Consider the following 24456-nt stretch of genomic DNA (forward strand, 5'->3'; position numbering starts at 1 on the left):
ATTGTCAGGTTTCCATGAAAATGTAATTGAGATTGTAATTGAGCAAAATTTTGATCAAATTACAATTACAATTACAATTACACAAAATTGAAATGCTTCAATTACAATTACAATTACAATTACATGAAAAAATGTAATTAATTACATTCAGCTCAATTACAAATTACAATTGATCCAACTCTGGACCAAAGACCTGGTTAGTAACAGTGGTATCCATGACTTCCCTGCTTGGCGCTCATGCACTAATGGGATAGCATGGAGGGGTGGTGCAAGACTTAGAAAGCCGTAAAAGGCTATACCTGTACCTTCCTTGTCCAGCGGCAAATCCACATCATGCACCCATGATATGCGTATGCGCAGATCGTGTGTATGTGTATCGTGAGTCGGTGTATATATGCCTCAGAAACATCAACCATCAAGGACAAAAATAAACTTCGTCTTTTCTCATAAGGAAGGTTCTCAGTGCAGGACTTACCAAGGTTGGTTTGTGAACACGAACCTCAAAATTTCAGAGGTTCGCACACAGAAAGCGAAATTTAACCTCGGGTTCACCATCCCTCTCGCATCACCAACAATGATTGTGATTCTGGAGAATTTTGCTAGAAATTCACACAATTCCGGTATATAGTGAATGATAAGTTGACTCGCGTCCGTCACCGCTATACATTCTACGTGCTTGACTTGAAAACGGATGTCTGATGCAACCGCAAATTATATTTTGGTTCAGTGGTGCAGGAGCCTTCCAGGGCTTCGAGGACCTTCTCAGCATCCCAATGATGTCAGGGAGACTATAACGAACCGTTAGGCGTCGAGAACTAACAGCAGAATTATTACAATGCCAATAAGTTGTTATAAGATCGTATACATTTCAAACCAGTCACTTCATCATGGGTGACAGTGTGACACCAAGGGTACTTAGATTATTGATTACTACTCCGGAAATATTTGATACAGACAGGGGCGTAGACCGGAAGGCAAAAATCGATGTATTCTTGAATTATGAGCATGACGTCATATGGTCGTGTCCAGTCCACGCACACTTCATATATGTTCGGCGCTTCTTCGATATACGCTCGAGATCGAAACAGTGTTTCACGTAACACCAGAAAGTGCTTCCCATGAGCACGATACAATTTTATAAACGTCAAAATATTTTTTTTGCCCTTGGAGAGACAGATATTAGGGTTGGAGGGGGGTTAGGGTCAAAGTTGGGTTGGGGTATCACAATATTAGGGTTGGGGAAGGGGGATATTAGGGTTGGAGCAGGGGGGTCTCAGAGTTGGATGTGGGTTAGGGTCAAAGTTGAGGTTAGGGTTTCCCAATATTACGGTTGGGGGAGGGGGTTGGATGTGGGTTAGGGATACCCCAACCTAAATTTTGACCCCAACCTACATCAAACCTTAATACCCCTCCCCCAACCCTAATATCCCCCTTTCCCGCAACCCTAATCTTGGGATACCCTAACCCACATCCAATCCTAATATCCCTACTTCCTCTTCCCGCGAACCAGCACCTTCTGGGAGTTTGCAGCAACATTGTTCTTTATATGGTATCTGTCAAATCAGTGATATCTAGATATCCATGTGTCAACTATAATTATAACTACACATTCTTACACTCCCTCAATCCTTTGTCGCGTTCAATTGGAGACAGTTTTGAAATATCAATGGTACCGTGATGCAAGAATTGAAATCGGGCAGTTTAATTGTTAATTCACCCAGCACTAATATGGTGCACGGGTTTGACTGTCTAATGCGACACGTAAGGTTCCCCCAGAGTCCGCAACAGAAAGTCGCCATTAAGTTGACCTGAACTTTATTCCTCAGCAAAATACATTGACAGTTCTAACCAATGTTCCCTCTAAGTTGCGCACGTGCGCAAATGCGCAGTGCTGACGCGCTCTCTGCGCACAGAAAATCTAAGTTGCGCACAAAAAATCCGAAGTGATGACTTTTTTTTAGTCGTTACGCACTGTTGTCCACGGGTCTGCGCAGTAAATTGTCGAGTGTGCGCAGACTCCCCGAAAATTAGAGGGAACATTGGTTCTAACGCAAGGCAATCGAAGTCACAGATAGCGTAGTAGCATCAGTCATACAAAGGAAAACATAACAAGCTGTTATTTGGTACATTGCTACGAGACTTTCCCGATTAACCAGAAATGTCCAGTTCGATAACACTATGATTACGCAAATACCATCAATATTCAATGAGATTTGGTAAAATTCCACAAAAATATGAAATATATCCGGGCCGAGTCGCAGGAGTCATACGGTAAAATAACGACGATAATAATTCAAATCGTTAATAATCCTTGGAGACGTGTCAGCAGTTAATTATATATACGTCGCTCTTTCGGATTTACGACTGCTCGAATGCGTGGGGTTCACAGCAGACTTAATCTTACAGTGACAGCGTATTGTCTACGTCACTTGATAATGATTTGGGACACAATATACACGGAAATGAAAATAAAGGGTGTTGATGCTTTGAAGTTGTCGCATGCAGACATGGTGGTCGGCCAAAAGGTGGAATGTTTCGGAACAAATATCTTTCTTCTCACTGCTTCCAAATGAAAGTCTTCGGACGGACGTGCAGCGGTAACCCAGTTGGTGAAGAACGATAACTTCGTAAGAAGCTCAATGTCACGTATCCTCGAAACGTGTCTAAATAATTCTGCTGGAGCCCAGTCTTCGACTGAGTCTTTTACCTATAAATAAACAAGTAAGATAAACACAAAAAGGCTTACCCAATTTTATTGTTCACTGCTGATGTTATACACAGCATCTGGCGAATCCTTTTGCTTCGTATTAGAAGATCAAATTCCCAATGACAAGTAATACGCACAACTGTGTAAACTATAATGCGATCTGATGGCGACATCGGACTTGTTGGATACTTCAAAAATTTGTCTACCAGATATCATCAACAGTATCGACAAATTTTGTGTATTCTAATGTATTAAACAAGTGATTTGTGGTACAGAACTTCAGAATAACGCGAAACAATAACTTCATATTGTTAATTTATTCGCTAAAAGCTTTTCGACTAACTCTCATCAGTAGCCCGTCTACTAGTTGTTTGTTTTTGTTATTATTACGTCATAGAGACAAAATAGTTCTTACATTTCGAATTTGATTCACCCCATCACTAACGTTCGCTACTGATGAGAGTTAGTCGAAAAGCTTTTAGCGAATAAATTAACAATATGAAGTTATTGTTTCGCGTTATAATGTATTAAACTACTCCAAGTCGTTTCTGTACCATCCTATCTTTTCATTATATCGCAATCTTGTGGTGCATTGATCTGATAAAAATTTTAATAAATGATAATGATGATGTGCATTGGGATGGTGTACGGTTTTTGTGACTCAAAGAAATTTTGGGTTTGCCGAAGGCTTGTAGACCAGTCTAAAGCTCGCCAGGTTAGTAAAGGTCAAGAACCACTGCTCTATTAGTGAAGCAAAAATACGTCCGCTAACGGCGCTAAGAGCTAAGAAGAGTAACGGATGCTCGTTGTCATTGCCGAACATTCACGCGTCACAATTACCTAACAAATGCAGTTGTCTTAGGAGACAGCGACCAGATGTGATTAGAGTACATCTAGTAAGCGAGCACTGCGGCATTCGACCTCAGAACAGAATAACGGAATTCTAGCGACCGGTTTTGTTTCTACTGTGACCTCAACGAATTTACTAGCACTTGCAGCGGAAAGACTTCGAGATCTATCGGAAAACTACACTAATCCCCTTAAATTCTCTATATACCTCATGACACGGGTCTTCCTTGTAATTGGGAAGTATGAAACTCTGAACATCTACGTCGAGTTCAGCGGAGCAGTCACGGATGCTTTTGCCTTTAGAGATATCTTTGCATTTCGTCATGATAACGAAGTAATGCGTAGGAATCACCGTTGTTTCGTCCGCGGACAGGAAACTGCCATTGCTATATAGAATTGAAGTATATATTGTCACTTTCCGCAATCGGGAACTGCGCGTGTCAAACTGGTAACATGAAAATAATTGCGGTTTACGGATTGCGATTCAGCAATCTAAGTCATCTGACTTTTATCGCATGATGTATTAAATATAGCGAGTATACAGATGAAATAGATTTGGATATGACCGAACTGACCTTCGTCTTGTAACCGAATCATCTGCATGTCCATCGTAATTATAATCGAATATCGGACCAACGTGTACGGTAATTCCATTGTACCGTGCTGCCCACCGAATCATCAGTTTTTGAACGTATTCCCAGACTAGAAATAGAATCAGACATAAAATTCAAACCGTTCAGTTCATACTTAACAACAGCGGGGCATAGATAATTTTAGGCAACACTGTAGAAGTATGGGTGGAATTGCATGTACATAATATTGATTATTGCTGAGTAAGCCTACTTTCCCATAACAATAATAATTGATAGCTTCTGGAAATCATCGCGAACGGCCAGCGTACTATAATGTAGTACCTATTCTTAATGAGTTGGAGCACTGAGTAAGGTTTATGAAGCTCTGCAAAACGAACCAGCACTTACCCCAGCAGCAGATTAATTCGAATAGTTAACTCCCATCACTTACTTCGAGCAAATCCATAATGAATCGGAATAGTATTGGATGTCACAGTGGCATCAGAAATAACTGCATTACTTGACGAACCTTGCCGTAAAACATTAGATATAATTGTCGCACGCAAATACACTTATATATATACCTGCAGGATGAAACAAATAGGCCCAGGTTGTCGCGTTGTTGTAGTCCGAACACGCGGTAATTGCAGAGTCTGGAAGACGGACATCCCTACGAAGGCACGTCATGGTTTCAATCTTCACACATGAAAATGAGATATGCCTATCACACAAGCGTTCACGGTCCTATGCGATAAACATGCCACGCGGGATATCCCTCTGCGCGGCGTGAGCACTTCCAATACAAACTATTTATATAGGTAAATTTAAAGAAGTAAAGTGTTTCCAGGTCAAGACAAATGTGAGATATCAAGCCTATATTACTTACCCAGGAGTTGCTTTCATCTAAAACAAACGATACGATTCGAGGCATGCGTAGTTTCTTATCATATGTAGTGAGGAAATCGTGTTGGTACAGAACGCAGTAATCTGCTTCGTCGTCAAATATCCTTGGTTTTCCGTAAAGCATGTGCTTTCTTTCTAATTCAGACGAATCTAAAAATATAGGTATGGAATCGGTTATGAACACATTATCGAGAATTAACGAATAGCCGGATGAGTGCCTACACAGTACGGGGTCTACAGCAAGCATTAGCTTGATTGTGGCTTCAAAAATAAATATGTGGTTTGGACCGCGATTCAGAAGTTTTCTAGCACTCCAAATATCAGTTAACAGCAGATGGTGAATGTGAGGAAGAGTGGGCTTACTCACATCGCGACGTTAGAGTTCAGCAATAAGTCTGAGTTAAAAATCTTATCGAACCGTGTTACTTTTGTTATCTTGTGGTATGCACGATGGTGTTTTTCGACTATACAATGGTCATTGGTTATTTACACCAGGCCGATAACGCGGATCGCTTTAGGTTTTTCAATATACTGCCGGCGTGGATCAAATGGAGAACCTTTTTCGACCCATCGCCCCCTTATCAAGTTCGATGCAAATTTTCGCCCCCGCCACATATTTCTGGATCGGGCAAAGAGGATGTATAAACGGGAAAATTATTGACCTAACTCTGATCGTTGGTGTATGGACTAAAAAAGGGTCATTTTTTTAGAAGGTGCTCGAAAAATCGGATTCTACGTCTACTTTCCGTAGCCTTGACCTTTTTTCACGTCATATGCAGAATAATCCGTTTTCGCGTGCATTTTTTGCCTTGTTAATCAAATATATCTCACTCGCCGTTCTAACATTTTCGACCCTATCGGCCCCAAGTCGCCCCCTTTGCATGGTATTATCGCCCCCTTGTTTCTCAAAATCGCCCACTAGGGACCATATCGCTCACCTTTTGGGAACCACTGGCTCAGATAAACCTCCAGCCTTTGGGACGGAATTACGGAGTCCGAACCCACGAATTATTGATGTGTGTTGCATTGCTACTGTGGACCTACTACGACCACTATGGTGGGCCATGGCACAAGGCCTGTAAATTTTGATGGAATAACAGAATATAACCTTTCAAAGCGTAGCTATTCAGTCTTCTGTTTGCTTCGTCTTCAGCGTTCCCCTGAAAGCATATCGAGAGGACGAGGTCGAATTTCAGTGGACGACTGATCACATCGCGAAAATATCAACATTCAGTTAGGCCCGATAGGTATACTCTAAGAACTAAAAACAATGTCGTTCTTACTTCACAGTCTTGACAGCCTAGGCTTTCTTGGCTGTCATCAGCAGCAGTACATATGCTAGCTTTTTCTCCATTGCCCTCTTCAGAGAGTCCAGGGCTATTTGCCATAACATCGTGTAACGCTCCATTCGTACCATTATTCTCTGCTCCTTGTATGTCAAGCAAGCCTGCAAATTCTCGTCGTCAGATTCCATGTATACTGCAGTGGAAAGCGTCTAGCTATCGTTCGATCAATTATATGTTGCAAGGCTAAAGTTATGCATACATACGGTAACGTTTATATGTGCCCATACAAAATGAATTTTTGTCCATATCTTCGATGTGAAACTGCTCTTCTTTTATTTTTAGAAGCAGCAATCCAAATTTTTTATACTTACCGGCGCATAAGTTGTAGAGTTCAATGCCTTCAAACGGTTCCTTTCTTGTGTAGTTACGTTTCAAACCTGATCCGTGGGCAAGGAATATAGTCTGCCAATATCATATTTGAATAGATTCGTGTTGTCTCAAGTGCTATATAGCTGAATAGCGTTTTACGAGTTTCCCTATATACACATACTAAAGAGTCAAAGAAAATAATATGCAGAACATTTTGCATCATCAATGATACTGCTATATTACCACTGGATGCCAGTGTACCTAATACCTATGTATAAGATCCCTGGAATCAGTATATTCTGTGTATTCAACCATAACATTGAAGATTCCATTACCCGCATGTCCGAATACTGTGGGTCATACCCATGTTCGCCCCTGTCGCATCCTCCACCTTCCGTTACGGATCTAAGAATGTAATGTAAATAAAACTGGAATTTCTGATAGTTGCAACGTTGTGATAACTCCAATCATCCTTTTCATTTTGTGAAATTCTGACAACCATTACCGTAGAGCTAGAATTGGCCACGACGCCTTATGTGTTACGCTAGTTTTACATCCGGTATAACCGAGAGCCGAGACCGAGATTTTCGAGCATAGCGGTCGCTAGTCGGCGGAACGAAAAACGATGCCCGAAAATGTTAGCGTCATACATATTGTTGTATACTCGGTGGTGAATCTTGATATTGCAGTGCTTGTCTTACCCGCCAACCCACCAGGCTTGGTCCATTACCAGGTGCAAATCCTCAATCCACGGATTGTTAGCGTAATGATATCTCTTCGGCATGTACTCGTATTTGAGATACACCTGAATAGACACAAGAATGAAGAGTGGCAAGGTATACACCACAGCTGTGACACAAGGTTCGTGAGTTCGAGGCTGAACAATGTCTACTCCAGAATCCCTTCAAGTGCAATCAAATTCGCAGAAGCGGCTCTTCTAAAATCTTAGAACAAATAAGTGTCGCGCTATAAATAGCCAGTTCGGGAATCACACAAAAGGTTAGCAGTCTCGATGGGTTTAGTTTATACATCACATCTGTTTGCATGACAGTTTTTCGGACACAGCGTATTAGCTTCATGTTTTTATTTGAAAGTGATGATGGATATTTCACAAGTAGAAATCATGACACTTTATCACTCCGCATCAAGGACACAATTACATTTTGGTAATATACCTTGTGAAGAAATATGATTATTTACGCATTCAGTTAACATTTCGTACATTGTAGATACGATGGTTAGCAGCGGCTCTTAAATTGAGGGGGGGGGGCGTGAAAGCATATGACGGGTATGCGAAGCAACCTCAGAGAAATGATGTTTCTCAAACTAGGAATGAGATAATTTTGACAACAGCGACAATCCTAACTACATTATGACTTTCAATGTCGTAATTGCCTCATGCCATCCATACACAGATTTTAGATTTTGAATGATATACTGTACCCTGTAAGATGTCTCTGAATTTGGAGCAATTGAAAAATGATTGTATCTGTTAATCTGTTAGCTGTCGGGTATATGGTCTGCCTGTCAAGCATCTATGCAAGGTGCTTATGGAAAGGCAAAAAATTATGGAGAAATAAGACGTTGGGATTGCAAGCAATCTGGTAGCTGTTTTTGTTATCCTATTTGATATGACGATAAGGGGGGCGCAAAATTTCTCATTATAATCAAGGGAGACGTATCGTCACTGCGTTCTTCTAAATCTTACTTGCCAGCGAGTCTCGTCGCTCTGGCATTGCAATTCCTTTTTCGTTTCGACGGGATCAAACAAGTGCCAAAGGTCCTTCTTCTTGCTTTTTCCAATTCTCGCATACGGACCAATGTCAAGGTACACTGATGATATATCAACTCCATAGTCTTCCAAGTAAGTCACATTCTTTTCGCAGTCAACGCCAGCCATGCCTAGGATGAAGATTATGTATGACATGATATTTTCGTTCCAATCTAGCACCAGAGGTGGCCAAAGTAGTCACCATCGCTACTCAAGTAGAAGTAGAAGTAAAGCTGGAATTTCTACTCAAGTAGAAGTAGAAGTGTTGGTTCACAAGTAAGTAAGTAAGTAGGTATTCTACGCTTATTTTGCCTACAAAACTGAAAACTGTCAAGTAGAAGTAGAAGTAGTCTAAAATCATAACTACTTAAAAAGTAGTGTGAGTATGCAAAATCTACTTCAAGTACTTTAAAAAGTAGAAGTACTTCGTTACTGACCACCTCTGTCTAGCACCCAGATATGGGACACACATTGTTCTGTCTGTATTTATTGATTGTGTGTCGCTAATAAAGCCCTCAACGACGAATATATTAGTATTCACTATATAATTACCATCACCATCTATTAATGTTCAGTTAGTTCATGTACAGGCGTAATCATATTTTCTGACGGGCGAAAAAATGAGAAATCGCCATTCTATTAAAAACAAATCGCCTTTTAATATATTTAACTTACTATAGATGAGAATTATGATCCATGTCAGCTATAGATAGCCCATTTGCGATCATGATGAGCATGATTAGCAAGGGCAGTGTCATTACCAATGCACACGGAGGAAAAAATGACTGCGCTGTATAGACTTCACATGTGATCAAGAACGGGACAAGATCTCGGCCATGTCGTATCTTTGTAAAACCGTTGTAAGATGCCGAAAGACCATGGAAATAAAAGCCAACCACTGTAAATTATCAATTATAAATCTGCCACTGCCGATCCCGTGTCCTGTGTTGTGCTCGGTTATTTTTATATCGGAATTTTCTCTACTAACCTTGGTTATACCCGGAGAACACAGAGAATGATTATGTTTACTTGTCGTCACAACGACAAAGTTATTTCCGCATTTCGCATTCGTTAAATTGCATTTATTCATGCTCGCCCCTAATGAGGGCCAATCGAAAAGCTTAGAGTGGTAATATGAATATATTGTTTGTTATGATATTGGAATTTTGTACCTAAAGAAGCCTATTTGAAAATTGAACCAACAATAATCATAATAATATTAGAGCAAAATCGACTAACCGTGGTCGCCCACGATGATAACATTTACACAAGTATCAAGTTTCCGATCTCGCAATCCGTTCATTATCATTTCGATAAACTGATCAGTCTTTTTCAGCGATTCGTCAAGAAGCCAGCTGGAAGGTCCGCCAAGATGGCCCGCGCTGTCCACGGTAGAGGTATACATCACCATCATTTTAGGTCTGTCAAACGAGCGGGAAAACATGAACGATTGCTTGCTACCGCAGAAAAAGACGAGATTTATCGCAGTATTGTCGTGACTAGCGTGGGTAGTTAGTATGACAGAACGAATATTGACTAATCAAACATGGGGTACATAAGCGTTGCGAAACGTCCAATAAACACCTCCAGACAGCCGGCTCTGAAGCTGTGTTCTCGACTAAATCCTTGTTCGAACACATTCAGTGTTAACTCTCACACTATTTTTCATATTGACACAAAATGATGGAATAGCGGTTCGTGTTTGAAGGCTATTGCCGGCATATTTGCCAAATATCAGTGAATTGAACTGAATTCGCCGATATGATAGCCCACTATATCAACACTCGAAATATATCGATCAATAGGAGGCCAATATCGGCATCTCATTACCTAAGCCAAGTTCTTCTTGTATTAAATAATTAATTAATTAATTTATTTGACACATACAACAGTTTTGATTTTCGCCTATTAAAGCCATGTGCACCACGACAACGACTTCAGGAATGTTCAATGTAATTGACTTGTTTATTTGCTTCAGTGGAAATAACTTACGAACCTATGCTGCCTATTCTTTCCAGATTTTACTATAATATTCCCTCGATAGTTGAAGCGATAACCTCATATTGGTGTATCATAACTATAGATCTTTGGATATGATTCATTCGGGAAATAATAATATATTTAATGCGTAGAATTTTTAGAGAGTTTGAGTTAGGAAGTATATTTCGTGTGGAATCAAAAAAAATTCGTGATATATACTCCCGAAGTAACCGTACACATTGCAACAACAACGTTACCTGCTTTCGTCATCCTTGTTCATCCAATTGAGCATTGTATACGCCCGTTCTTCGACGTCAATGCTTTCGTCGTACTCTTTCCAGTAGTCGGGATATCTAGTGATATTAACATCGCTTCCAGGCCAAAAGAAAGCGGCAGACTTCAGTCCGGCATTAGAAGCAGTGACCCATATCTGAAAAAAGTAGCCTATATGTAGTGATCGAAAATATAACGGGATATTAATAAGATGTCGCTAAATATGCGCATTGTGAATAGTATCGGTATTCAAAAATTGAAATTTCCAAGTCGCTGACTATAAACTTTGTCTGACCAGATATCATTAATGAAACATGTTCGCGAGCTATATGTAAATAGGTCTATCTGTTATCGTAGATAAGAAGTTATCTCTGGTGGTACTGCCACTTACAGGTTCCCCTTTCCACCACTCTGGATTAGTCGACGCAGTTCTATTGCGTAGGAGGAATTCTTCTTCAGTGTCATGGTTGTACATTTTGTTCGCAATGATGCCATGGCTTTCAGGATAAAGCCCCTGCAACCGGACAGTTAACTTTGAAAGAGACCTTAGTTCGAATTATCTGAGCCTTACCGTCGCCATTGTGTAATGGTTAGGGAAAGTTTTGCTTGGGTAAACTGGTATCATATATGGCGTACTGACTCCACATCGCACTATAGAATTAGAGACACAATATTTAATCTGTACTGATCCATGGGAGCAGAAATGGAGCCATTTTGCTTCTGCGACATCACAGACTGATACCACAATGGTAAACATTCGAAATGTGACCTGGGCGAAAAGTTACACAAAAGCAAGCTGGATCCAATAAAATCACCCAAGCCTGTCTTTATTGTGTTTAATACTCAATTTCAGGTGTACAATATCGGTTTTAACGACGAACAACGCGTCGATTGTTGCTAACTAGACTAGGTAATTTCGGTTGTCATTAGCTAGAATTATAAGGGAAAGAAGAATTCAATGATTCACATTGCTTCCGACGCAGATATGATCTTGGGTCGCTGTGGGTGGGTAAGGACAGTGTTAGATCGCATTTCACAAATGTTCAAGTAAGGTCACGAGTTAAGTCAAGCAAAATCAAACAAATAACTCATGCTATATAACGTGTCAAACTCGATTCCCTGCTACTTCTAAACTACTAAGGCGACAATGAGTCACCCGGGTTATTTATGTCGGTCTTCGAGATTGCTATAGGAGGTTAAGAATGATTTGCGAAGTAGCTTATTTGATGACTTGAAAATTGACACTAAAATATGACTCCGAATCGAGTTGAGGTGAGTCATTATAGGACAGTGACTCGAGTAAAATGATACGAAAAAAATGTGCCTCGAGTAAGCGAAACAGTGGTAAAGTGATATGGATCGGGACGGCGATTTCTGTGTAAATGTTGTTGTGCTGTTTGCGGTATTCATGATGTTTGTCGACTACTATGGCCAATGGTCATTTACACCAGGCCAACTTTTCATTTTTATTCCGTAGCTGCCGACTCGTAGCACGGCGCACTTCTAGTTTTATTTTTACTTTTTACAAGACACCGCTTGTAAGGATGAGATGGCGAGGAGGAGCCTAGACAAACCTCCAACACTTATAGGTACGGATTGCGGAGTAGACATCGGTCGGACTCGAACCCACAATCCATCGGTGCTGTAGCTGTGGATCATACCACCACGCTATCTCACCACTGTGTAAATGTTCTCGGTTAGGAAATTACGAGTACTGGGGTCAAGTATTTGGATTTGTGGCCGAACGCCATTACATAATTTGGATTCGAGATATCTTCTCAAATCATGCCAAAATGGTACCAATTGACACACGGTGAATTGCGAATTCCAAAAATATAAGCATTTCAACTTCATACATTTTAGAGGTAATAAATCACATTTAGCGCAATATCACGGGCGTGAAAACGTCAACATGGTAAGGTGCCTAGGCCTACTCACTTAATTTTTCCAATGTTGGTGTGAGATTCCTATTGAAATAATCCGATCGAAATCCGTCGATCGACAGCATCAATACCGTGTTTTCATAGCTGACCAAATAACACCTAAGCATAGTGAAATGCGTAAACATAAAATTCAGAAAATTTCCATACCCCTTGGGACAGATCATTTCGTCTTCGGGCGTACATGATTCTTTGGTCCAAGAGTGACCACCTGTACACGGAAGGAATGTAAATGATTCCTAAAATTCAAACATCTATTTCCGCCATTAATTAATTATTAGATGTTGTAGTAGAGTCCAGGGTTGTAATGACTCGAGTCATGACTAGACTCGAGTCAGACTCGAGTCACGATTTTTTGATGACTCGACTTGACTCGAGTCATTTTCCTAAAAATGAGAAATGACTCGACTTGACTCGAGTCAATTTGTATATTGACTCGACTTGTACTCGAGTCATATGACTCGGGACTGGGTCTGCCAAAACAGGCATTTCATTGTAATTTTGAAGAATAGTTAGGTTATCAGACTATTATTATTTCGTCTATCAGTACTGATACTTGAAAATGCTACCAGAAACTATTAAAAGTGAGGAAAATTAGTATATTATGAATGCGAAGCATTTGATCTCACCGAGCAGAGTTGTAAAAAGTATAGGTTTCACATGACATTAACTTGGAACTGAACAGTCAACACAATGACTTGGACTCGGACTAGAGTCAAAACAATATGACTTGGACTCGACACTCTATTCCGTGACTTGGACTCGGACTTGACTCGTTGGTGAATTGAAAATGACTCGACTTGACTCTAGTCCAAACTATAAAAGTGAGATTGACTTGTGACTTAGTTACAGCCCTGAGAGTCAGAGGTGATCAGTAACGAAGTAATTCTACTCTTGAAAGTATACTCAAGTAGGTTTGCCGACTTCAAATACTTACCCAAGCAGTCATGTTTTTTTTACTATTTCCACTTTCACTTATCTGCTCTTAGGAGAAACTATTGACGTTTTACATTTTGGATTTTGTAAAGAATAATGTAGCTTTGCGGTATGCTTGCATTACATTTATGAATGAAATTGTGATAACGACTGGGTGAAAACGACCACGTGAACAAATTGAACATTTTGATCCGTCTATCTACTATGTCGTATAATAATTGTATAGTTGTAGACACGGGCCACTGTTACCTTGACAACTTTCCGTATAATCAGTACAGCAAGTTCCCAATTCGAGACAGCCCTCGTGACAACTACATCTTGCTCTGTGGATGTTGCATTCACCTTTGCAGAAATACTTTTCCACTAAAGTATAATAAGGTGATTCCATTATGAACGTCGACATTAACATTAACTATAAATAAGGTTTGCATTCTACAACTTGTTAATAACGTACAGCGATGTTATGGTATACGGATACGGACTGGGGATGTTGCGAACGTTCGGTAATAGAACTTTGATAATTCAGAGGTTCGTGTTCGCAAACGAGCCTTAGTAAGTTTTACACTGCGAACATTCTTGTGAAATACCAGTATTTTCCAGTGATCATACCATTTTTAAGGAAAATTCCTTCGATTTCATCACAATCGCACCAAGAGAGCAAATTCAACACGAAACCAAGTGGAACCTTGTGGCGTAATAAACTATATCTATTTTTGAGAAGGTTCGTTGTATATATCACGCTATTTTAGTTGTTAATATTAAAATGAATCGCTTCCATCACTGCTACATAGCCTACTTGGTCTATATAGCCTACTATATAGGCATAAATTTCCGTAAACTTCAATCTTGGTTTTATAGTTACGCTAAGGGAGCCAACAATTTATGTTATGCGTCATTTTGTGTCTGGAAGAAGTCAAGTGATGTCATACGTTCATGTTCACAGAGAGCCTTTTATAAACACTCATATGTTTATACACGGACCAGAACCTTTCAGCTGTTGACACCATCCCTGGTACGGGCTAGATTGAGTTTGCAAATGCACAGTGTAAAATGCAGGGAAGAGATGGACTGACGAGCTTGCTCGATAATACGAGAATAAGGTAGTCCGTAAATATCGCATTCTCTGGTATAATTATTTCCAATGTTGCATAGCCTATCTGTCAAATTGTCCACGATCAAGATATGGAAAATCCCCTACATTGCATTGCCTACTATTAGGGATGGTGTGGACGTGAGGTTCACGTTCGCGTTCTGTGAATGAACTTCAGAAATTTAAGGTTCACGTTCACAAACGAACCTTGGTAGGTTCTGCACTGTGAATCTTTCTCATGTATTATAATTTTCACTTCATTATAACATCTTTGGTTGGAATTTATTGCATTTCAACTGCGGGCCACTCTATGCATGGCGCTGGCAACATAAAAAAAAATAAACGAGCATACACCTTGAAAATCTCAAAAATTTTACTTGCTTTGTTACAAAGGTTTGCTCGAAATATCCAGCTTTCCGTTTGTGAATATGTAGTGGCACTCTGCTGTGCGCTTGACCCGCAATCACACAATATCAAGAGCGAAATACACTAATGCAGTCAGCGAATGATGCTTATTCAACCAATCAATGCGATTGATACCGTTGTCTGATGTAAAAAATCTAGCAGGCGTACGGGGTCAATCTTAACTTCATATTTTTACTGTATCATAAAAACCAAGTCCGTGGGATTGGGGTGTTGGCTACTGCTGTATAACTTGTTAATCAAGTAATATCGGTAGCAAGTATATAGAAACCCGTTTTACACAATGCTCAATATCAACGTAGCAATACTCAGTTGGCGAATACATTGTCCGGTCTGGCCTAGACCATTGAGGCGTGCGCTTATATTCGTGTTAAGGTTAAGTCCTCGTCGAAATTATGGGCAAAGCGACTGAAAATATTGATTTTATGGGATTATTATATTATTTGATTGACCCAGTTCATACGTTTGGTGACGTTTAAAACGTCAAAATTTACTTCAGCATTGCTGCATTATGTGGCCCGAGTCGTCGCTAGGTATCGTGTAAATTAATATAGGCTATCACTTCACTGAAATATAGGGTTAGAATTAGCAATATGATGTCACGTGACGTCATGAGGTTCACGTTCGCGTTCACACAGAACCTTACAAAAAGGTTCGCGTTCACATGAGCCTGAACCTTTCGGAGGTTCACACCATCCCTACCTACTATACATGAATGGGCTATTGTCGATTGGACTAGTATGATTTTTACTAAATCTGGATTGGATTTGGACAGGGATATCTGGAATTTCTAGTTCTAGAAATCCCTGGATTTGGATTTAAGATTGGGAAAGGGAATTCATCATCATTGTGACTTTTTAACGCCTCTTCATTGATTTGAACTTGAGTTTTTTATGGGGTGCGGTCTTGGGCGTGTGCAATCAGGCATGGTGAGAAATGAATTCATGGCTTGGGTTTAAACTCGGGTTCGAAGATCAAATCTGAAATTGCATTCGGATTCGAAATCCGATCATCTCTGACATCTGTATACGGCAGAGGTCAAGAAAGGTCAAAATGAAGGTCCTGCAAATTATATGATCAAAACATTTCAAAGGTATTTGCTTCTTTTCAGTATTCTGTTTCTGACAAACCCAGCATGACTGAATTATTATTTCTCCTACGCTCCTTACACTTAGCCTGATATGAGGAAAATGTATCGTTATTAACACCAGATAACACTGGTCGACATTTTTCAACTTTTTTTTTGTATTTTTAGAACGAATAGTTGAGTTTACCTAATTTGACGATGCTGATTCCGAATTTGCCGTCAGAATTCACTCATCACGTCACAATTTTTCGCAAAAATCGAATGAAAATTTTACTCAAATACGGCTGTATTAAGGGCGTTTATGCCCGTTTAGGTCCGTATATGACACGAAACACATCCCACAAAGCTCTCAGCTTACTTCATTGGATTTGTGTTTTGATTATCTTGAACTAAAACCCTCCAGTTCAGTGGTTCTCAACCGGGGGTCCGCGAATCATTTTCAGGGGGTCCGCGAAGCCTCAAAATAATTCATAACCTAATTTGTATTTTTTCAATTGGGAAAATCACGATGCAGTTTCGCTTCATTTTTATTAAAACTCCAGAGCTCACATCAACAGAATGGCCATCTGAGATGAAATATCCTACTGTGCAGACTCTTATTGATTGCTAGATTGCCAATAGCCTACTGATACAAACATTTTATGGTTTAGAGATGTTTTGTTGGAGATTATGGGGTTGTGGGATTGTTTACGAACCATTGCATGGGCCACTTGAATGTTGATGACCTTTACCCGATTGGATACTGATGAAAAAGATACCTAGAATAATACGCATCAAAATCAATAACAACTATGACATGAAGACTCTGTGTGCATCCATGACCTAGACACGCACAGCGCGAAAATATTTCAATGTCAATGAATGAATTCGGTCAACAATAATGTTACTTGCATAAATTATAGGTTGCCTCTGCATAACGCTGGGCTCAATTGGTAAGATCAACGATAATTCGGCACTTGGACTCTTCAATATCAAAGATTTCGGTGAATACGTGGAATATTTTACTTTATGGTCACATACGAGGATCTACGAAAAATTTGGCTGGCCCTTGGGTATGCCAATACGTCGGAACTGATAGTTTAGTCATTAACATCCCAAATTTTGCGGTCAGGCTAATCAAATTTTGGGTTGGCCTTGCAAGTTCTCAATAAATTATACCTCGGTACTTTATTTTTCATAATATAACTAGTTACCATAATTGGCCCGCGGACCACGGGTTGGCCACTCCTGTGCTAGATAGAAAGGACCAGGCTTGACGTAATATATTCATTAAAAAAATTATTTGTCAATTTTGGTGCCATATTTGTTGCGATAATACCCAAATGTATCGTCGGAAGCGTTACGCGGTATTATTACATTCGTCGACATCCATATTTGTGGAAATGAGTTTTCGGCACTTGTTCATATCAAAGTGAGGCGCGGATTTTCAAGACACGACCACGTATTTCGAGAAATGCATTTGTAGAATTCGATTTGAAATAATAGAAGTCAGCCGAATTGCTACATTAATAGTATGATCTTATTTTCAAGAGAAGTCATTTCGTTGCTGAGTATCACTAAGCCTATAGTTATCATTTGCACAAGACAGTTGACGATTGCACGATAATTGAGCGAAATTTGAACCAAAACTTCGTGGGGGTCCGCGGGGTCCGTGATGGTCCGAAAGGGGTCCGCAAAGACAAAAAGGTTGAGAACCACTGCTCCAGATGATCAGGATCCTCAGTATTTCCAAGAAATTTAGATGCAACTTCAATGAAAGAGAGTCATGTATTTTTTCCAAATCCGCCTTCCTAATAAGAAATAGGGGGTTTTGGTGAGTGTTCTGATTTGAGGTCCAGCAAATACACCCTCTATTGCAGGGCTCACCAACACGCGGCCCGCGGGCCGCATGCGGCCCGCAAGGTCATATTTTGCGGCCTGCGGCCTGATTTGGGGAAATTTTGGAAGAACGGTCAGTAAACCATTTTGAAATGCCGAAATTGATTTCAGTTTAAACATATTGTGGTTGTTGTTGTTCAAAGTAAGTCATTCTACTGTGCCCAATATCCCTATTCCTTCGGTTCGGCATGGTAATATCATTATATGGAGGAATAATTTGCTGATATGAATGGGCATTGGGCATATTGCCTTGCCGTGCAATGGCCCACCACTGCCAAGACCGGGAGGCTTGATAAACGATTTCGGGCCCTCCAAGAGACCATGCTTTACGAGGAGATAGTTTTCCAGCAAATAGGCTACCGTCGTACCGTGTCTATAACTAACCCCAATATCGATTCTTTAATCCCGAGGCGGCCAATCTGTGGGCAGTAGAAGAAAAATTATGCGGCCGTCGACATTCAATTCAATTAGGATGTGTGATTGGCGGCTGTGAATATTATGCAAATTGAATTTACGAATTGACTCCCTAATTAATGTGAGGTTTGAATTATTCTTGAAATTTTCTTGATCGAAATGCGGCCGTGAATAGCAAAAAGGTTGCCCACCCCTGTTTTAGTTGCTACAGAGTGTTGTCGGGTATCGTGCGCAGCTCATAGTTCAAAATATAATGAAATTGATGAGCATGATATTTTTTGTTGAATTTGTGTTTGTTCAATAAAATATTATTCATTTTGTGGTGACTATGCCCATCGCCCATCTAAGAGAGCACAACATTGTACTTAGTAGAGTTATCATACGTAGTAGTTAAGCTGCGTTGGCTATGTTAATCTCGATATTGAAGTCATGCGGCCCGGGGCCTCTAGGAATTTTGAAATGTGGCCCGCGACCCATTTTGAGTTGACGACCCCTGCTCTATTGTATTAACTAGAGTGAGGAAACCGTTCGTGAATGTATTTAGAACGTGCTCTCTCTTTGATCGGAGCCTTCAAAAACTTTTTCATGAGATACAGTTATATACTGATGCTGGAAATACAACATTAGATCTGTCGATAAGAGCAAGCTCTGAAACAGTTTAGTAACATTCTGTAAAACACTCGCTCATCGGCCACTTACGTTAAATTCAATGATTTCTACTGCCCCATTCACACATAAAACAAGAATACCTTATAGTTCTAAACCGTTGAACCAGTACCATATTTACGAGTTCAAAATCAACGGAAACTTTACACGTTTGAGTAGTTTGATAACTACATACCAAATTTGAAATCAAAAGTTTCATATTCTCGCAAGACCCCTTGATGCCAGTTGTACCAGCTATAAGGTTAGAAGCACATTGATTTGTATTGCGCGACAAAACAGCTTCTAGGCTTGATGCATAAATAAAGAGGCTACAATTCACGGTTGCCAATGCCTCTCTGAGACCTTGAACATAGACGCAATAGACTAAAGAGGGTTTGCCGGCAAAGAAGAGTGTGTATTCACTATCACGATGCAAAAAACCAAGTAAAAGTGGTAACAGTGCCAAGTAGGCTATATGTTTGGCTTTCACTCTGGAACCTACAATAAAAGCAGATTCATTTGGCAAATTCAAATTTATGACACAGTTATTTAGTTCAGTTTGATTCAACTTTATATAGCTGCTGATCACCATCACACACATGCTGAGAACATTCTTCAGACAAATACTCTTCACAGAAAGAATCTTCTTCAACTGCTGGCAAAACTTTTGAAGGCAATGGAATTGTAACATTTGGCCCATGAGAAATCGGTCGTATTGCGCAAGTCAAATTGGATATTGAATTTTATGCTGATTTTTGACATTAAATAAAAAAAAACATGAGCAAAAGTAACAATCTTTTCCATGTCCATGTGGCTCTCTCCAAACCATATTGGCACACCAAATGGTAAATATTTTTGTTTTCAAATGCTTCACAGCCTGAATGTCGCTTTATTATTCATTCATTGTGATGTGCATACCTCTTCTGTACATCGCCTAGGCCCAGGTCTGATTTCAGTTTTCTGATGTCTGATTTCAAAGACTACTCCAAGTCGTTTCGAAACCTTCCTATCTTTCCATTGTATCACAGTCGCGTGATGTTTTGAAATGAAGAAAATATCAATAGATTGATACTGATATCAAAAACTAGGCCTAGATAATGACTTTTTTACATATTTGAGTAGAAATAACGCTGTTACTTCTACTTCTACTTGAGTACCTATGGTAAGTACTTTGTTTTAGCACTAAAATGCAAAATTTTAAATCGCAGATTATATAAAATCTTGACGTGAGAGAAAAAAAAGCGACTTCATATTCATAATCAGCGTACGAAAATTGACTTAATAGTCATCATTTTGATCAGAAAACAAAAATCATGTCGACAAGTGAATTAGTTTTCCGAGATTTATAGCAGCTCAGTTACAGTACCATTGAATTAGGCTGGGGAAACTAGATAACAGTCAGCTGTTCAGTAGTTCTGCTGGAGTAGTTACATTTGCCCTCCCTCAACGCATGAAAGTTCAAATTCGGCCACGAATTACCGTTATTTCATTGGAAGGCAGCACATTACATTGGAGGTTGGAGGTAGTATTATTACTGCGTTTAACTTTATAGATGTGTAACAGTAAGCTCAAATTCTGAAATTTGAGATTAACAATATAAGAATTACTCTCAGTAGGTTCAATGGCTACATCAAGTTCAATGACTAGTATTAGAAATGGTGTGACTGTGAACCTCTGAAAGGTTCGGCAGGTTCGTTTGAACGCGAACCTTTTTGAAAGCATCTGTGTGAACGCGAACGTGAAACTCATGACGTCACGTGACATCATATTGCTAATTTTAACCCTACATTTCAGTGAAGTGATATATTAATGTAGCCTAGACGATACCTAGAGACGACTCGGACAACATAATGGCACATTGCTGAAGTTTATACCGACTTTTTAGACGTTCCCAAATGTATCAACTGGGGCAATCAAATGATATAATAATCCCATAAAATCAATATCTTTCGTCGCTTTGCCAACGATTTCGACGAGGACTGGTAAGGGAATATAAGTTTACACCTTAACGGTCTAGGCCAGACTGGACAATGTATTCGGCGTCTGAGTGTTGCTACGTTGATATTGAGCAGAGTGTAAAACGGGTTTGTATACTTGCCACCGTGATTACCCCATTAACAAGATATACAGCAGTAGCCAACACCCGCACATCGCACGGATTTGGTTTTTATTATAAAATAAACATATGAAATCGAGATGGACCACATACGCTTGCTAGATTTTGTACATCAGATCACGATATGAATTTCATTGATTGGTTGAATAAGCACCATTCGCTGTGTACCTACAGCAGGGATGACCAACCTGCGGCCGTAGAAGGGAATTTGTGCGGCTGTCGTCGCGTAATTCAATTAGCATGTGTTGGTGGCCGTCGCCATGCAAATTGAATTTACGAATGACTCCCGAATTTTTGAGAGATTATAATTAATCTTGAAATTTTCTTCGCGCTGGGCGCGATACAATACTACTTCATTTTTTGATTTTAATATAGTAACGCCCTTCGGCGATATGAGCCCCACAGTACTATGTGAACAGCACAGGAAAAGGATTCGGTCCGTATATAAATATCAACTTGGAATCGTGTGCTCTTCACGAACGAAATTTGTTTCTGATACGATTGGATGATTCCAATATCGTTCCACTATATCGACATTCCGACAATCCTGCTGGAATGTCAACAAATAATAGCATGCAAAAACGCGACTAATAACAATTGGCCCACCCGAAGGTCCGTCATTATTTATAACTTGCCATAATTTTTTTAAAGCACACCTTCCATCAACTCTACCGACTAATCTGATCACATGGGCTGCTAAAGGATAAATGTGAGATAGTGTTATGTGAAACTACTAACATTAATGACGAAATTCATTCGTGAATCTGAAGATTTGTCCGCGCTTCGCGCGACCATGACTGATCCCAAATGCATTTTATTTGACAACTAGTGATTTCGGTGCGTATAGTAAGCCGTTATCAGTAAATAGATTCATCCAGAGTTCGCCAGAAATGGACATAGACAATTTAATATGGTTATTTAGCGCCCAGTTAGTTCATTGCGACTATCCCCAGGAATGCGGCCGTAGGCTACATGAGAAATCAAAATGCGGACGTGACTAGCAAAAAGGTTGGCCACCTGTGAATCCTACAGGTAGCGTATTTCTTTTTTTTGTAGTATTCATGGTGTTTGTCGACTATTATGGTCATTTACACCAGGCCGAGATTCTTCATTATTTTCCGTAACTGCCGAGTTATAGCACGGCCCACCTCTAGGCTTTTAGTAAGACACCGCTTACGCGGATGACGTGACGAGGAGGAGCCTAGGTAAACCTCCAACACTTAGGTATCGGAATTCTGAAGTCGACCTCGGTCGGACTCGAACCCGCACCCATTGGTATTGCAGCCGCGGATTATAGTGGCGTATTTCGCTTTTGATGTTGTGTTATTGCGGGTCAAGCTCGCAGCAGATAGTCACTAAATATTCAAGAACGGAAAGCTGGCTATTTCGAGCAAACTTTTGTAACAGGGCAAGTAAAGTTTTTGAGACTGTCAAGATTGCATGCTCGTTTAATGTTGATTTTTTATGCTGCCAGCGCCATGCATAGAGTGGTCCGAAGTTATTATGCAATAAGTTTCAACCAAAGATGTTATAATGAAGGGAAAATTGTAATATATAAAAAAGGTTCACAGTGTTAACGTGAACCTCTAAATTTTTGAGGTTCACATACAGAACGCGAACGTGAACCTCACGTTCACACCCATCTCTACTAGTACTCTTTCACAGCTCCGAGTCCGAAATGCGGGTCGGGTTGGGCCGTGGGCCGTTGGGTCGGGTCGGGTTCCGCCTCAATTGTGGGAAATCCCGGCTGTAATGACCACTAAAATCAACGATGCTTAATTTTTACTAGTTTTCGTGCTCATACCAGACTGCAATAAACCTACACCTGGTGTTTGTTTTGGTATTCATGGTGCATTTACATCAATTTTCATATTACACCATATAGGCCGATACTATTTCTTATGATTGCTGAACTGACGGCTTATAACGCGGTCCGTTGTTTGGGTAAGACATCGCTTAATCGGATCGGGTGGCGATGTGGAGCCTATAATCATCAATGACTGAGACTTGGATCATGAGATATTTGGTAAACTCAGATCTCGGTCGAGCCCTGAAAACTCTGGGAACCAAACTGTTATATGGGGTGTGATCTACGATGGCAATGCTTCACGTAAATCTAACGGCATTCTCACGTATTCGATCAATAGCAAGGTAATCAAAGTCAATTTAACGTTGATAACCTATTGACAATACGGAATAAGACAAATATTTAATCACCCTCTCTTGAGTTTCCCTCCCTTGACTGGCAGCGAGTGGACTTTGATATAAGTACGAGCGTCTAAATTCAAAGCGGTTTTATAAATGCACAATAGAATGGAGATATAAATGACCATAAAACACCTCAAACTTCGATTATGATAATATAGACTGTAGCCAACTATGCTGGTTTCACCTATACTGACTGTCCAGGATATCGTAAACATGACCAACATACAGCACTTAGACAGTATGAGTATGGGATATAAAAATGACTATGTAAGGACAGAGGCAACTTTGCTAGTAATGGAATATGTGCCACACGCTGTAACGACCACCACTAACAGCGAAAAACTTGTCGTATCGGATCGTTCATTAGCAGGGACGAACATATCTAATTAGTGCACAACATGTCAACGATTCTGTAAAGCTCATGTGGGATATATCCCATACTCTGTTCTTCTTCGAAATGTAGACGGACCTTTCGCAGCGGCATTTGAAGTCAAAGTCATAAGTGCATGACTTACCGACACTAAAATCCAAAAACGCATGTCCGCAGCTGCTTCTCACGAGACGCCCCTTCGATTTGAATAGTCAACGTCTCGGATTCACGATAGGGTCCAATGAAATGACGTCACATGCCTCGTCACAGGCGAAAGCACAATACATATATTTATGCGACTCTCTTGAGTACGATTTCCGTGCCTTATCTCCACGAAAAAATGTAATAGCCCGATACACAGATTTTATATATTACCATTCAATAGCATCGGTCCGAGTGACGGCATACCGAAACGTGCTATTGTGAGTTGCTTACGAGTAAAATTTCCGCTCATGTAGGAATGAAATTTATTAACACGATGAAGGAATATTTTGTTAATTTCTCAACGTAGTATGCGTGTTGCAGGATTTGGCTGGTAGAACAAAGTCAAAGCGCAAATATATGCACGAGTCTATCCTGTAGTTGACTCGCAATAGTGATCACAACATTATATCATTCAATAACGACTTCAGAGCTCAT

The 24456-nt window shown here is 40.1% G+C and overlaps 1 protein-coding gene across 2 annotated transcripts; it reads right to left on the bottom strand.

Annotated features, from left to right (window-relative positions):
* Positions 1–1798: 1798 nt before the first annotated feature.
* On the bottom strand, positions 1799–24439 carry LOC145443848 (venom phosphodiesterase 2-like). 2 transcript variants are annotated; one of them, XM_080321804.1, is made up of 21 exons: positions 23963–24439; positions 23457–23517; positions 13836–13949; positions 12801–12861; positions 12649–12737; positions 11282–11361; positions 11102–11224; positions 10695–10867; positions 9697–9878; positions 8395–8588; positions 7388–7491; positions 7022–7091; positions 6689–6779; positions 6315–6478; positions 6140–6191; positions 5015–5181; positions 4713–4824; positions 4580–4657; positions 4132–4258; positions 3765–3942; positions 1799–2707 (listed from the first exon to the last, which is right to left on the bottom strand). In XM_080321804.1, exons 1-21 carry the CDS (start codon positions 23984–23986, stop codon positions 2426–2428), a joined length of 2526 nt encoding a protein of 841 aa, XP_080177930.1. In that variant the 5' UTR covers positions 23987–24439; the 3' UTR covers positions 1799–2425. The 2 variants fall into 2 exon arrangements, with proteins under 2 accessions (XP_080177930.1, XP_080177931.1); XM_080321805.1 differs by lacking the exons at positions 11282–11361; positions 12801–12861; positions 13836–13949; positions 23457–23517; positions 23963–24439 and having other exon boundaries at positions 12649–12738.
* Positions 24440–24456: the final 17 nt, after the last annotated feature.

The sequence above is a fragment of the Botryllus schlosseri genome, chromosome 7 (genome assembly GCF_051294905.1).
Source record: "Botryllus schlosseri isolate E-star chromosome 7, Bs_hap1, whole genome shotgun sequence".
NCBI classification, from domain to species: Eukaryota; Metazoa; Chordata; class Ascidiacea; order Stolidobranchia; family Styelidae; genus Botryllus; species Botryllus schlosseri.

Excerpts from the sequence above, each read along its gene's own strand:
- LOC145443848 (XM_080321804.1), bottom strand. The coding sequence starts at position 23,986 with ATGCGTTTTTGGATTTTAGTGTCG. Across the intron at positions 11,362-12,648 it reads ACCAACATTGGAAAAATTAA|TGCGATGTGGAGTCAGTACG; the intron begins GTGAGTAGGCCT and ends CTAATTCTATAG. Across the intron at positions 5,182-6,139 it reads GAATAGCTACGCTTTGAAAG|ATTCGTCTGAATTAGAAAGA; the intron begins GTTATATTCTGT and ends CTATATTTTTAG.